The sequence below is a fragment of the Telopea speciosissima genome, chromosome 7 (assembly GCF_018873765.1).
Source record: "Telopea speciosissima isolate NSW1024214 ecotype Mountain lineage chromosome 7, Tspe_v1, whole genome shotgun sequence".
Classification (NCBI taxonomy): Eukaryota; Viridiplantae; Streptophyta; class Magnoliopsida; order Proteales; family Proteaceae; genus Telopea; species Telopea speciosissima.
Window position 1 is genome coordinate 7,686,376 of NC_057922.1, and position 14,816 is coordinate 7,701,191.

General features: G+C 39.8%; 1 protein-coding gene across 2 annotated transcripts in view; it reads right to left on the reverse strand.

Annotated features, from left to right (window-relative positions):
* Positions 1-670: 670 nt before the first annotated feature.
* LOC122668139 overlaps positions 671-14,816 on the reverse strand; it is a 62,087-nt gene continuing 47,941 nt past the window's right edge. The window contains exons 5-17 of one of the 2 annotated variants that reach the window (XM_043864721.1): positions 13,807-13,919; positions 11,818-11,877; positions 9,133-9,183; positions 6,035-6,105; positions 4,850-5,106; positions 4,696-4,743; positions 3,253-3,563; positions 2,426-3,064; positions 2,165-2,328; positions 1,552-1,894; positions 1,240-1,473; positions 1,074-1,163; positions 671-990 (exon numbers count right to left, since the gene is read on the reverse strand). In XM_043864721.1, coding sequence (XP_043720656.1) covers positions 916-990; positions 1,074-1,163; positions 1,240-1,473; positions 1,552-1,894; positions 2,165-2,328; positions 2,426-3,064; positions 3,253-3,563; positions 4,696-4,743; positions 4,850-5,106; positions 6,035-6,105; positions 9,133-9,183; positions 11,818-11,877; positions 13,807-13,919 — 2,456 coding nt within the window. In that variant the 3' untranslated portion in view covers positions 671-915. Of the gene's footprint in view, positions 991-1,073; positions 1,164-1,239; positions 1,474-1,551; positions 1,895-2,164; positions 2,329-2,425; positions 3,077-3,213; positions 3,564-4,695; positions 4,744-4,849; positions 5,107-6,034; positions 6,106-9,132; positions 9,184-11,817; positions 11,878-13,806; positions 13,920-14,816 lie in introns of both variants that reach the window. The other variant, XM_043864720.1, reaches the window with a different exon arrangement.

Consider the following 14,816-nt stretch of genomic DNA (forward strand, 5'->3'; position numbering starts at 1 on the left):
GCATTACACACCTCGTTAAACATAACACAGCTTGCTGTATATGCACTACTTAAAGCTGCCCAGCAGCCTAACACAACACAGAGTGGTGCTGGCAGACCCCTGAGGAACCTACTCCCCAACAGCACCCATTGAAGAAACCATCAATATGGCTCCCTGTATGCCTATGTAGCTGGCCATTTAACCCTATTTTGAATACTTACAGATAATATTAAGGATTTTCTTATTGACACCCTATAAGAGTGAAATTATTTGTAAACTTTTTTTTTTTATTTTTTTAATTTCAAATGTATACTCAACAAATGTGAAACAAACTTACAGTTTTTAAAAATGACATAATAGTAAATCACTTTCAAATAATTTTAAAACCCTCCTTACCCTAACTTAAAAAACTTTTGAGAACAAAACAAGGGACATTTAGAAAAAATTGCATATTCTAATACATGTAGAGGTATTATTCAAGACAAAATCCCATATGTAAATAAACATAACAACTCTATTTGACAATTGGCATTCACAACTTGGCATGTGGTAGGCTTGGATTGATCATTGATGCGAGGTGGTCCATGTGATATAAAACCCCACACAAACCTTACTGGTCAAATTTTGGCTGAGATACAAAGTCCAACGAAACTTTTTTCGTTGTGGTTAGTCACTTGAACACTCAAATTCATTCATCCAAATCAATATGGTCACTCATGATGGATACAAAGTATTATGTTTTGTAACTCCCATAAATAATCAATTACAATGAATATTTTTTCCCCTTCCAAAAGTGAACTTTCATTGAAAATAAACCATTCTGTACAGTGTGTTCAAAGCTCAAACCAAATAACGTCACAGCATCATAGAAGTAGACATTACTTGCCCGTCATTGTCTCCATCACCATTATTGCCGGCACCCTCGTCCTCTTCAATTCAACTGGCTGCCTCTTCAGCATCCCCTCCTAGATTGCTGCCTTGGGAGGTCCTCAACTTGTCAATGGTGTTCCTCTGCGAAGGTGACAAGTACAAAGTTATTGCTGACACCATTTGTTCTATAGGAATATACAAACAAATCAAGAACAGGCACTGACCATCACAAGTACATCGTGAGAGTAGCTGCGCACCATGTCCTTCAAGCCTGCTACCATGCACATCAAATCCTCCACTCTATAACGAGGAAACTGCAAAAAGAAATATTAAAAAAAAAAATTTGAAACCTAAAAGACATCTGCTAGAGAAGTTTAAGTAGACACTTACCCACTCAATATCTTTAGGCAAAGGGATCCCAGGTACTGATGGTGGCCTTGGGATCACAACCTCAGAACCAGTCTCATAGATGGGCACAGTCCAACCTGGATATCCCGGAATGAAGACATCACTGCCAGGAGGGGACGTCAGAGGAACTCCACTTTCCATTTTAGGCTGAGAAGATACATGATTTTTCATCTCCATGCTAGCTGAGGAAGTGGTGGCAGATGATGGTTGAGCATCCTGTCAAAGTGGTGGTCTAAGACTCTCAGGAAATGCTATCAAGTAAGACTTCAGAGTGAAATTAGTTAAAAGCAGTACCATTTTGGGCGATATTCTCAATTGCTTGCACATCAACTTAGTCTTGATATACTCAGTATAATCTGATTCTGGGTCAAGGAAACTGTCTATACTAAGCCCCTCTCTGGCAGCAGCAAGGTCTGCAGCCAGCATCTTTTTTGGTTTCCTCACAAAGGAAGGAGGGTCCCTTGGAACCACAAAGCTCGTGGAACCAAGGTGCTGGTGGAAGACCCTCTCTCCCAAGTACCAAACCAGACCTTTTGGACCTGAAAAGATGCATCTCCTGCATGTCATGTTTCTGGCCCGAGAAAATATCTCCAGGCTATGCTCGGGGTATCGGCTCCAAGGTTGCCACTTGACCTGTCAAGAGATACAAGACTAACAAGCAGATAAGGACAAGCAAAATAAATTACATGGAACGCTTAAATAATTGGTAAATTGTCCTTCAAAGCTAATGTTTCCCCACTAACTATGTCTTAGTTGGAACTAGAAATGTGAGTAGGGGACAATGGGCTTTACCTGCCCAAAAAAATTGGGCTCCGCATGATATACCATGTGGCACATATTAGGACCATCGAGGAAGGCCTTCTTAGGTGGGTAAAGCAGGAAACCAGAGCCCAAAAGAATTACCTTCTGAGGAGTGAGCTCATTGATGAGCTGGTCGATAACCTCAACAGAACGAATCATCTTCTTCATGCCAGAATAGCAATTCCCCCACCGAGAAGCAACGGGAAAGATGAGTGCTTCATCATTGTGAAGAGGAGGAGCACATATACCAAACAACTCATAGAACCATGCCTACAGAAATGCAAGAAGTGAAATTCAGTTGCACAGAGAATCTCATTGTGGGGTTGGAAACAAAAATTAAAAATATGAAAGGGCAAAGAAAAATTACCTCCCAGACAAAGCTGGCACCCAAGAAGGAATGGCAGTGTCTGGTGGCCAATGCATCCATGTTCTGATATAAATGTGTCAGCACTGCACCACCCCAGTCATACTTCCCAATAGAGGATATGTCAGTCAAATAGGCAAGCAAATCTAGAGAAACATGACCATTGTTATTGCTAAAGAAGGTGTTCCCAAATAGGAACATCATGAAGGCGCGTGTCAAACAATCCAGCTCCTCATCTGGTGAATCATCTGATCTCCCAATATGACTGTAGTGCCTACGAAACCATACAACTGGAACTTTTCCACCATCATGCAGGGGATTGCTGCCAAGCAATTTACTAACATTGGTTCCCTCTCTTCCCCAGAACCCATTCCTTTCAATGACAGGCTCTCCACCGAACTTTAGACCTGTAAGCATTGACAAACAAAGAGGCGTGACAGTGGCCTCTCCAACTGGAAGGTGGAAAGTGTGAGTAAAGGGCCGCCACCTCTCTGCCAGAGCCTGAATGAGGTATCCATCAAATTTACGCACTTCTAAGCTAAGAAATTGGTCAAATCCAGCCTGTGTAATCTTCAGGCGGACCTTGGAAGGGAGCTGACCCCACCACTCCTTGACCTCAGCAAATGACCCACGCTTCCTAAACTGAACAGGACTCTGGATTTTAAAATAAAAGGAATGTTGAAATGATAACATACCAAGCAAGCAGAGTACATTCAGCAGGCCAAGTTGGCTAATAATTAAAGAAAGGAAAAGGCAAGCACTATAAATAAAAGGAAAGACATTAAAAAGACCTCTCCATGGCGTGCTTGGTTGGAGAGTTGTGTACGAACCCCTGTTAAGATGGTCCCATGGCACAACTGAGAGTCCTTGGGCATCACATCAAGATGGACCTCCTCTGCCTCCGGAGACTCCAAACGTGAGAAGGATCTCTGCTTGAAAGGATGCTCTATCTTTGACAAACCCATGTCCTCATCCAAAGATGAAGAAGAAGAATGTTTTGGTGAAGGAACATCTCCACTGCCAATATCTGTACTCCTCACTTTAGGGTCTTGGGTGAATCTACAAATGGAGCTCTTTGATTCTCTTCCAAAACCCAAAGTCACTGTTTTCCCCTTTTCTTTGCCTTCCTCTTGATGCCAAAGGTAAAACGGTATAAAGTTAGCCCCGTTGTGAAACAAATGGAAAAATTAAAATATACCATTTTAAGTACATACTCATTCAAATATGTTCCATATTGAATTCAGATATTGGCAAATCCGATAGACTTAAGTATAACACCAATTATAAGTTAACTACACACATTTAAGTATATGGCTTTTGCAATACCAGTCTTTGGCCTTCAATTGGCATTTCTTTGATTGTTAAACCTACAAGCCACATAACAAGGATGTGCACACATGTTTAAGTATTTGACCTGGGTAGGAGGCAGCGAACACAACCACCCTAAAACCTCTATATGTGCAAAATCAAAGACATCCTAGCCTTCGAAAGAGTGTGGGAGGTTCCAAGAGGCAACAATAAGCCGATTTCTGGGGTAGTCAACACAGCTGAAGGGCACCACTGGCAATTTGCTTTTGACATCAAAAGATATGGAATCCCAAATCTGCTGAAATGATCTAGAGTTGGAAGTCCATCTTTTGAAATTACATTCCAACCAAATGTGGTGGATGTCGATGCCAAACACAAGCTTACCCACTTTGTCACAAACTGAGGAACCTCCAAAGGTCAAGTCTACCCAGATCCACTTATGCTGAAAAGGCCAAATCCTTTGTCTGCAAGGCCAACAACAAGCAAGAAAGCCAGTCCAAATCTTAGAGGAGAAAGGGCAGCTGAAGAAGAGGTGATCCACATCTTCAATGACTCGACAACTTTTGGAAGTGAGCAACAGCCGTAAAAGAGTTTTACCAACAGTTTGGATCATGAGAGTTTCACCTCCTAGTATTTAGGACAGAAGCTTCATCTAAGATTTAATGTTAAGCGGTAATTTAAATACCAACCACAATGAGTAGGTCCATGATTCATGGGTGTCCAAATGTCCACCTATTCATGTGTGTGTGTGTGTGTGTGTATTTGCATATCTCCATGTGGACAAGTCTATTTTGGGGCAAGTTTCAATGTCAACAATGATGGGAACTAATAATAGAGATCAAGGTGAAAAATTCCTACGATACAGATCAATGGTATCTGATTCAGCATAAAATTAAAGCAATCCTTGGTAGAAAGAGAGATTTGACAATCTGAAGAAAATAGTAGAAGGATTAACTCTTTACTACCTTCAACAACTCTCTTTTCATGCTTCTGATTATACACAGATCCATCTCCTGTCACAATTACCATAAACACAACAGTTTCAGGAATTCCTAAGTGGAATCTCTGGAGTGCAAATGGAAAGGTGTGTGTGTGTGTGTGTGTTAGAGCTTGACAAACCTCCAAAATAAATTCCCCCAACCGTCTGAGTTGACGTGTTTATATCACCAGCTAAATCATCGTTAAGATTTTCTAGATCCAGTATAAGGATTGATCTTGGTAAGCCATCTTTTCTTTCTTTTCCAACTAATAAAGAATCCTTGGGAGATGCTTCAAACTCAACTTCTTCTGCAATTATTACAGGGATTTCTTGTAACAGACGCAACTGTTCTGATGGTGTCAGAAGTACCTGCCTTCTTTCTAGGTATTCACTGAGGGTAAAACCCCAAATAAGTCAAGAATCAAATTCTCTCTCGATCAAAGTATAGCACAGTGAGTGTCCTACTACTGAAGTTCACACCATGGTATCCAAGCAAAAAACACAATTATTTACCAATAATTTATTTAAATCAACAATATTCTGCACCGAGCCCAGGATCACCATTCCATATTACTACTTCCCATTTACCAAATAATCAAAATCATCTGACACTTAGGCACATAGGCGCTATACTACACGCTAAACTCAAATTTGAAGATTAGTATAGGATGAGGCAGAAAAAGCATGAAATTCTTGGATGGCATCCCATAGGAGCACTCAACCAGTAAATAACAATGACACAGACATGTGATTCATCAAGAATAACAAGGATGGAGATGCATCAGTCAGAATTTAACACATGTGCAAGGTGTCTAACATGGTGACCCTAAAACTTGAATGGCTGACACATCTGTGCATGAGTATAATAATAGTTTCTTTTTGTAGGCAGACACTTGGGTGCAACTATATTTATGTTAACTCTCATGCCGCTACATATAATAAATTTTCATTGTGCAGGCCAACACTCTCTCCCTTTCTCGTTTTCAATTGTCCCTTCTAAACAAAAAGATATGCATGAAGTTTCTGGTAGTATGGACATGGACATCTAAGTTCAACATGTGTGGCTGTGGCCACAAAAAGAAAATATGTGTCTTCTTGTTCCATGGATCCTAATCTCAGTAAAAGTTGTCCTAAACGACAGCTCCTAACATCCCACAATAAGACATCCGACACAACTCAACATCCATTTCAAATTCTCAAATCCTATGACAATTCTTAGCTTTTTGAAAAATATAGATAAAGAAAATGAAGCTAATCGTTCAGCATTAATGAAATGCCAGAAACTGCTCTATATTACAGAAATTTTATATATGAAGAAAGGATATTCTCTGCGCCATCCCTTCTCGTTTGCTCGATCAATGAGGTTTTGTAACAGCACAAGCTCTTTCTCAATCCACTGAAATCCATTCGTTTGTGTATAATTAAAAGCCAGAAGAGAAAGAACGATCAGAAACCACAGAAAATTACAAAACTATAATTAAAAGAGAGTTTGTGTATAATTAAAAGAACAAGAAAGAGAGCAATGGAAACAAAAATCATACAAGGGAACCAAGAAAAAATGGGAAGTAAGAATAAGGGAAATAAGAGAACAATGGGAAGTAAGAATAAGGGAACAATTTTGTTGGTTGAAGTAACAAAAAACAAAAACAAAAAAAAAAACCACAAATTTGTAACCTATTAAAGTAGCAATGATCTTGATGTAATAATCTTCAAGAAATCAATGTGACAATCAGGTAAAAGAAATCCCAGCAGCTTGTAGCACTCTTGAACTCGATTTGAACAAAATTAGGTTTTGGATTCAATAAGCGATGGAAGGGGATGGGGAAGGGAATGGCTATCTCGGTTCACCCTGGGCATCTCACCCAACCTATCTCAGGATTTTTAACAAAGGCTAGAGCCAATATTTCATTAATCAAATTCGTGTATAACGCTGGCCTAGCCCTATCCTTAACTAATAAGGTAACCTAAATTGACTAAGAAAGTGAAATAATAAAGAAACAGACTCAAAATATGACTCTAACAAAACTAATGAACTAAATCCCGTTTTCCTACTTTCTACCCATATTTTAGGCCCATCAAATTGGCCAATTGTAAAATAAACCCATGGGATAAAAAACCCAACACATATATAACCCAAGTTACCCAACCCAAAGCTTATTTTCATAAAATAAGCCTCAAGTGACTTATTTACATCAGTGAGGCTGTAGATCAGCCAGTGGTGATTAACATATATATAATTGAGCCCCTTCCAGTTTATATTAACCCTAATATATATATATATATATGGAAATTTGATTTTTTGACCAGGAAAAAAATAAAATAAAATATATATATATATATATATAGAGAGAGAGAGAGAGAGGAAGAAGAACGCCACCCGGTCACGCATAGTAGCGTGCCTCTACACCCAGACACAGGGGCGCGCAAAATGACCTATGCACCCCTGGTGATTTCCGCCTTTACAGGGGGCTGCGCCAGTCATTTCGCGTGCCTTTGTGTTTGGGCGCAAGGGCACGCCACAAGGCGCAACCGGGTGGCATTTCTTTTCCCATACACACACACACACACGTTTCAGTCTTTTATACACTGTTGCAGTAAATTATTAGCTTCCAAAATTGTCTTTAATATGAATCAAGTAGAAGGCATCTGGAAATTGGAACTCATACAAACCACTTAGATTTACTATTGTTATATTTTTAAGGAAAGTAGCCAACATGTTCTATTTTGGGGCTGTTGCTTGGTGCTATGGTGAAAAGCTTGGGCTGCCTGCGTAAAGCCATGGGTTGAAGTCTGAGGGAAGCCAAAAAAAAAGGGCGTACCCAGTGCATGAAGCTCCTGCCACTGTGGGTTCAAGTCTGAGGGAAGCCAGTTGTGCAAAAATTGTCAAAGGTTTGTACTGACCTCAATCCACCCCTACCAGGCAGCTGTGAAAGCGGGACTTGCACCAGGGTTATGACCCCTAAATGGCTGGCTATCATTTTCTATTTATTTATTTTTTGGTATATAATAGAGATTCTTTAGCTAACCCTTTTACTTGGTGGTGTACAAAATTATAATGCTTGTGATACATGGAATCACTGAATCTTATAAAAAATAAATAAAGACAGAAATAAAAAGAGGGAAGAGGGATCACACACTCAGGCTAAAACCCTCTTCAACCCTTCTCGTGAGACTGCGACTCTGATTCCATTCTGGTGACTTCGACTATGATTCCATTCCGGCTAGTGAATGGCATGCTTCTTCTGATTATGTTGATAAGTTTCTTATTCACTTTTTTTCTTTTTCTGTTTTTTCATTTTTTTCCCTTTCTTCTACTTTTTGTTCTTCTCTGTTTCTTCCCTTTTGTTTCTTATTCCCTTCTCTGTTTCATTCGTGCTAGTTGTTGATATACTTGCTTGGGAAGTCAATTCTCTCATTTTGAGGGTAAGATGCTAAAATTAAAGTACTAGTTAAAAGAGCTCGTTATTGATATACTCTGTTCCCCCTTTGCAGTAACTGGGTTCTTCATTACCGAGAGGACTTGGTCAAGGACATCATTGCAGAATTACAACCACAGATCGGTGAGGACCATGGGGTAAATTTTTGTTGAAAACTTCATGTCAGGCTCTTGAATAATTATAAATGTAGTTATGTTGTGCAAATACTGTTGGTTGATCCTATGTTATGTTGTGTAAATTAGTCTGAATATTGCGAATGTAGTTATTCTCTGCCCTCCATTATATTATGTTAATTCTTGATGTGGTTTAATGTTGATTCTTGATGTATCATATAAGCATACTTGTATCATCACTATACTACATCTGGGTACAGGGAAAAAAAACACTAGAGCACCTTGTCGCCTAGGGGCTGCTCCACTGCCTTGGATCGATCTACAATGATGAAGCACTTTATGGTACACATAAAAAATCAAGATTTGGATGAGAACATTCCCTGTATGGTTAATTGGTTTTGACTTCTCTGCCAACCTGCTCCCTTGCATCTTCAGGACAATATACCACAAAGAATCAAGATTTGGATAAGAACATTCCATGTATGGTTCATTGGTTTTGACTTCTCTACTACCCTCCTCCTCCCTTGCATTTTCAGGACAATTTACAACAAAGAATCCCTGATTTCTCATCATATCTGAATATATACAGGCCCATTGTTTATCTTTAGCAATTTGATTTGAATGTCTTGACTCCATATATACTTAGGTAATCAATCTAAATTATGCTCCTAGTTGAATGGCAATCCTGACAAGTCATCTATCAAACACACACGGGGTGAGAGACAAGCAGCAATGTCATATGATATGAATTTGTTCCCTCTGGACAATAAACAGGAAGAGAAGGAACCACAACAGGAAAAGCAATCCTTGTCCATTGAATATTTTTAACATCAGAAACATGAGTACCACCTAAGCGATATCATGAGTACTTACATGATTTGTTATATCCTCGTGTAGAATCCGGGCTTTCTGCTCAAGCTCCACCTACAAAAGAACTTAAATTAGTTTTGCCTTAACCAATAAAAACAATATTTGACAATCAAAAGACAAAAACATTAATAAGAATTCAAAAAAAACAACAGCAAAACCACCAGAATATTTCAGTGTTGGTCATTTAAATATTTCAATTTCAACAGGAAGGAAAATAAAAAACTTCCCTGTGATTTCAGATAAAATAGACAGAAGTCAATTAGAAATAACATAATTTTGATTGGATCACCAAATCCAATTTTAAATAACCAAAATATTTGAGTTAATTCTGCGACCAAACTTCAGGCTCGGAATTAAAAATTTTAATTCCATCCACCCAAGAAAGGAATACATCATAGTTAACATTAGATGACATTACTGAGTCATAGTAGTTTAAAGAGCTTAATTAAAATGGCTCTTGTCTCATTTCCCGCCCCTCTTCGAGCTTATCACTGTCGGAATGAAAGCCTCCCGTCGCCCTCACACTCTTCTTCCACCCCTCTCGGGTATGTTCCCTAATTCCCTCTCCTTTCTCATGTCCAATTTAATCTGAAAGTATCATTTGGAATGTCCGAGTCTTAACTCCCTGGCAAAACATGCTGATATCCGTTCTCTCATCAAATCTCACCATCTTGATTTCTGTTGCCTGCTGGAAAATAAGGTTCTTCGAGTGAATGCCTCTCGTATTGCCTCCTCCATTGCCCCTAACTGGTCTTTCCTTTCTAAATATGCACAATGCCCGTGTTAAAGTATGTACCATGGGGACATAGAGTCGTAACTCGATAGGGGTAAGAATACTTTAGCAGTTCCAATGGCAGCATTTGGGTCCAGTCAGGATCCTTATTATTTATGGAACATGACCCCTGCCAGCTACTCCCAGGTAGTACAACAACTACCAGCGGCAATTGCTCAATCTTCTTTTGGTCAGTCCATGACAAACACGACTGATTTCTTTCATCATGATGGCATACCTACCAAATGGTACCATCAGATTAACACTTTGTGGAAGACCCAGGTTTCCGGACAGAAAAAACCATTCCGGACCTCTCTTACCGCCTTCTCTTTGGAACCCCTCTAACCTCCACTTCTCTATCTCCTCCTCTCCCACCAATTCCTCCACCTCCAAATCTCCCTCCCCAATTCCTTCTCTAGCTTCTTCTTCACCAATTCCTTCTCTAGCTTCTTCTTCACTGTTGTCTATGCCTTCAACCATGCCTCCGACAGGGCCCCTCTTTGGTCTGACCATAATCTTCTTGCCATAGCTGTCACAGCGGTTAGGCGACCTAAGGCGGTGGAGAGCGTAAAATATAAAGGCGAAACCAAGCAGGCGACCAAGGCGCCCAAGTCGACCAAAGCGCCTGGACTGGCGCTTTGGCAACTATGCTTCTTGCCCCTCAAGTTGGGTCCCTACCCTGGTGCCTTAGTGGTGACTTCAATGTGGTCAGGTTCAATCACGAGAAACAAGGTGGGAACTCAATTGACCTAACCTCTGCCAATGCTTTCAATGACTGCCTAAAAAATTTAGGTATGTATGATCTGAGATGATCAGGCTCTAAATTCACCTGGCATAACAAAAGAGTGGGCCCTGATTGCATTGCCTGTAAGCTTGACAGAGCTCTCGTAATTCGTAAATGAAGCCTGGCTCTCTTCCCTAACTCACCATGCTGCTTTTACTCTCCCTGGTATCTCTGACCATGCCCCGTCTTCTCCTCATCCAACCCTACATTTCTTTTGGCCCCAAATCGTTCAAATTCTTTGACATGTGGTCCCCCACCCCCAATTCCTTTCCACTGTATGTGAATCTTGGGAAACCCTTGTCCACTGCCTTTCCTGCCCTCTCCTTGCTTTTGCTAAAAAGCTTTGTATTGTCAAAGGGGCTCTTAAGACTTGGAATGCCTCTTCTTTTGGTATCCCCCCCCCCCCCCGCGGTGAGATGGGGAGAAGACGGCAGTAGGATTAGGGTTAGGAGAAGAGGGGTGGGAAAGGGGAGAGTTGGATGGTGACGGCACCACTCCAGGGAGGCCAATCATGGCAGCAAGCACTTAGGGTAAGGAGAATATCTCAGCCATTACAGTATCACAGAGTAATGGGACTCATTTCCCACGGTAATTCTGGCCAACAGAATGGAAATGGCTTGTCCAAATGGAAAAGGCCTTTGAAAAAGCAAAATACAGAAATATAGGTGTAAGTGCCAAGACAAAGAAAGAGACATCGATTGGCACGTGGGGGGCGAAGTGTTTTTATGCTTTGAACAAGTATGTGAGAGTCTCACATAGGAGAAATCATAATGTTGCTCACAGCCATTGAATTTTAAATATTAAATAAAAAGGTCCCAAGAAGAGAGAGCATTCTTTAGCCATTTTATTAGGATAACTTGTACATTAGAGGGATGAAATGTCAAAAACACTCCTTGATTTTCAGGATGCCATGAGTAAGATTCATGGACCTTACCACACAACCAGTCTATTAAACTACGCCATACGCAGAGACACCCATCACTTCGAAAAAGGAATGTATTACAACAATAAATATAACAGATGAATGGTATAAAAATTAAGCCATAATACAAAACATAAGTCCACAAAATAAGTAAACAGTGTCTAAAAAGTAAAAACATCCATAACTTTGCAATGGGAAATGACAACTTACCACAGTAGGCTTTTTTATCAAACCATCTCTCACTTTCTGATGCAAATCATCACATTCTCCCTGCAAACAACAGAAATAATCAAGACAGGAAACCGTTGTGGCAATTGACATTTGACAATGGATGTGTGTTTCTATAAACAAAGGGCTAGTGTCACTAGCTCACACGTGGCCCACCCATCTTCCAGGCTTGAGTTGACAGTTCACCATAGGCTCAGGGTCAGTCTCAAGTTGAAGCAAGAAACACCAAGCTAAAGCTAATGAAACTCACCTAGAAGAACTGTAAAATCATAGATGGCCACCTCAAATTTTCTTGAGTCCTCACAGTCACAGGCAGGTCAGGTTAAAACTGACTGACTTGCAAACTGGCTTAGGTACAGGAATAAGCAACAAGTGTCAAGTGCTTAGGCTAAAAGCCTAAAACTAAAAGTCACCACACCCAACACAAGGAACTCCACATAACAAGACAAACTTCTCAAGGTTTGAGAGCAGGTCAGGTCTTGAACCAGAAAAAGGTCAGAAATGTAAGCTTGCTTTAAGTCTAACCTTGTAGTGCCACCAATAACATGTTTGAAAGTCATATGCAATGACCACATTAAAAAATAAAAGAAATAAGAAGAAGAACAAGAGCTTCTGCAGCAAGAAAGAGCCTGTGGCTAGAGATTCCAATCATTCCAGCAGGCCTGCGGATCTGAATTTTAGATATTTTTCAGTTTTCCTAGTCTCTCTAGGAAACTAATAACCAGTCCACTCGTGGCCTGTTTGGGTTTTATTCCAAGGGGCTTTAAGATTAGTAGATCAAAGACGGAGTATATGATGTGTAACTTTAGTCACACTATGATGGATGTTGACATGGTGAAAATTGAGGAGAGAGAGATATTGCCAAGTGACTATTTTAGATATCTGGGAACTATCATACACAAAGAAGATGATATAGATGATGATGTTTCACAAAGAATCAAAGTAGAATGGATGAAGTGGAGAGGTGCAACCGGAGTACTGTGTGATCGACACATTCCTTTAAAGCTTAAAGGACAGTTCTACAGGACTGTTGTCCGACCTGCTATGATGTATGGGGCGGAATGTTGGGCAGTTAAGAAGTGCCAAATAGCGAAGCTATGCGTTGCAGAGATGAGGATGTTAAGATGGATGTGCGGCAAAACTAGGAAGGATAAAGTGAGGAACAAACATATTAGAGCTGATGTAGGAGTTGCCCCAATCAGTGACAACCTCCGAGAATGTCGTCTGAGATGGTTTGGCCATGTGCAACGGAGGCCTGGGGACGCCCCAATAAGGAGTGATCTGATTCCGATTGAAGGAGCTAAAAGAGCTAGGGACAGGCCTAACATGACCATAGGTGAGGTTGTGAAGAATGACATGCATAGTCTGGGTCTTGTGCCAAGTATGACCTCAGATAGAGCTTATGGGAGGGCAAGGATCCACGTTGTTGACTACATGTAGCTAAGATTTTCCTGACTGCCTAAGCTATCCTATTTCCTGTTACTTTCATCTTTCATTTTTCATTTCTTACTCTTTTTTTTTTTAATCTCATTTCTTCTTTTTATTTTTATTTATTTATTTATTCTTCATTTCTCTTACTTTCCTTTCCCTTTGTGAGAACCTCAGTTTCCCTACTTTGTTTGGAAAGGATCCATGTAGCCGACCCCCATTTAGTTGGGATAAGGCTGAGTTGTTGTTGTTGTGGTATTAGTTGTTAGCAGTTGGCTGGACTAGGAGTTAATTAATTCCAGTTCCTATTTAAGTGTCTTCTTTATTTAGTCAAAGTCCTAGTCAGTCAGTAATTCTCCAAGCTACAAGCCTAGATCAGCTCCCTTTTCACATTTGAGCTAATGGGATCAAGAAACAATAAACTCCGTATTCATCTCAAGTTCATACAAGGCAGGCACAGGCGCACAGCCCCTACAATAAGTATTAAAACAAGACATTTTCTATGCTAATTCAGAAATAAAATACTGCCATATACAAGCTTACCTCAGTGAAGTCATCATCAGACAATATTTGGAAATAAATTTCTTTCTTCATATCAGAAACTTGAAGAACAATCTCTGCCCTGATGTCACTTGTTCCCAAGGCCTTCTTTATGCCTAATCAGATACCACATAAGAATATGTCAAAATGTGTTAGTAAGAAGTAACATATGTATGATCTGGATTGTATGGGAAGCATTTTGGTATGGGACATTGTTATTCATATGGAAGACATTGAAAGTGATAGATCACATGGATAATTTGGCCCCATCTAAGATATTCTACAAAAAAACAAACATCTGAGATACGGTTATTGTGAAACAACCTAGAGGGGGTGAATAGGTTTTATCTAGTGGATTGTGTCTTTTTTACAACTAAATCGCACAATTAAAAATTTAGCCAATAAAACAATCACAAAACACAAGCGATTTATAGTGGTTCGACTCCAACAGTTTCGTCCACTCCTTTCAACACTTGGGAGAATTCCACTAGATGTTTTCTTTCAACACAATAGGTGGGAAACAACACCTTTTACAATAATCTTGTTATAGGACAAGAGAATCCTTCGCAACAATCTTTTAAGGATAAGAGGATCCGTTCAATCTTTTAAGGATAAGAGGATCTGTACAATCACCTAAATGCAGTCCAGATGATGTATACTTGGTTTGATCAAGAGTTCAACCAACTCTTAGATCAACACTAAGATTCAATATCAACAAATAAATGATTAAGGAGTGATATTATCTAAGCGGAGAAACTTCCTTGTGCAAAATGATATGAAAATGAGTGTATGCATATGATGACAAGTGCTTTCTCAAGGCTTCTTCAATGAAAAGAATCAATGCCTTGAATACAAGCCTTCAATGGATTGAGTTGACTTGAAATCAAAATGTTATAATAGTGGCTCTCAACTCAAAATGACTATAATAATGGATAAAAGGCTATTTCAAAGGCTCTCCAAAGTGTGGCATTCAATGCCTCAAAAAGGTGTGTTGAGATTGGCTTTTAATGGCA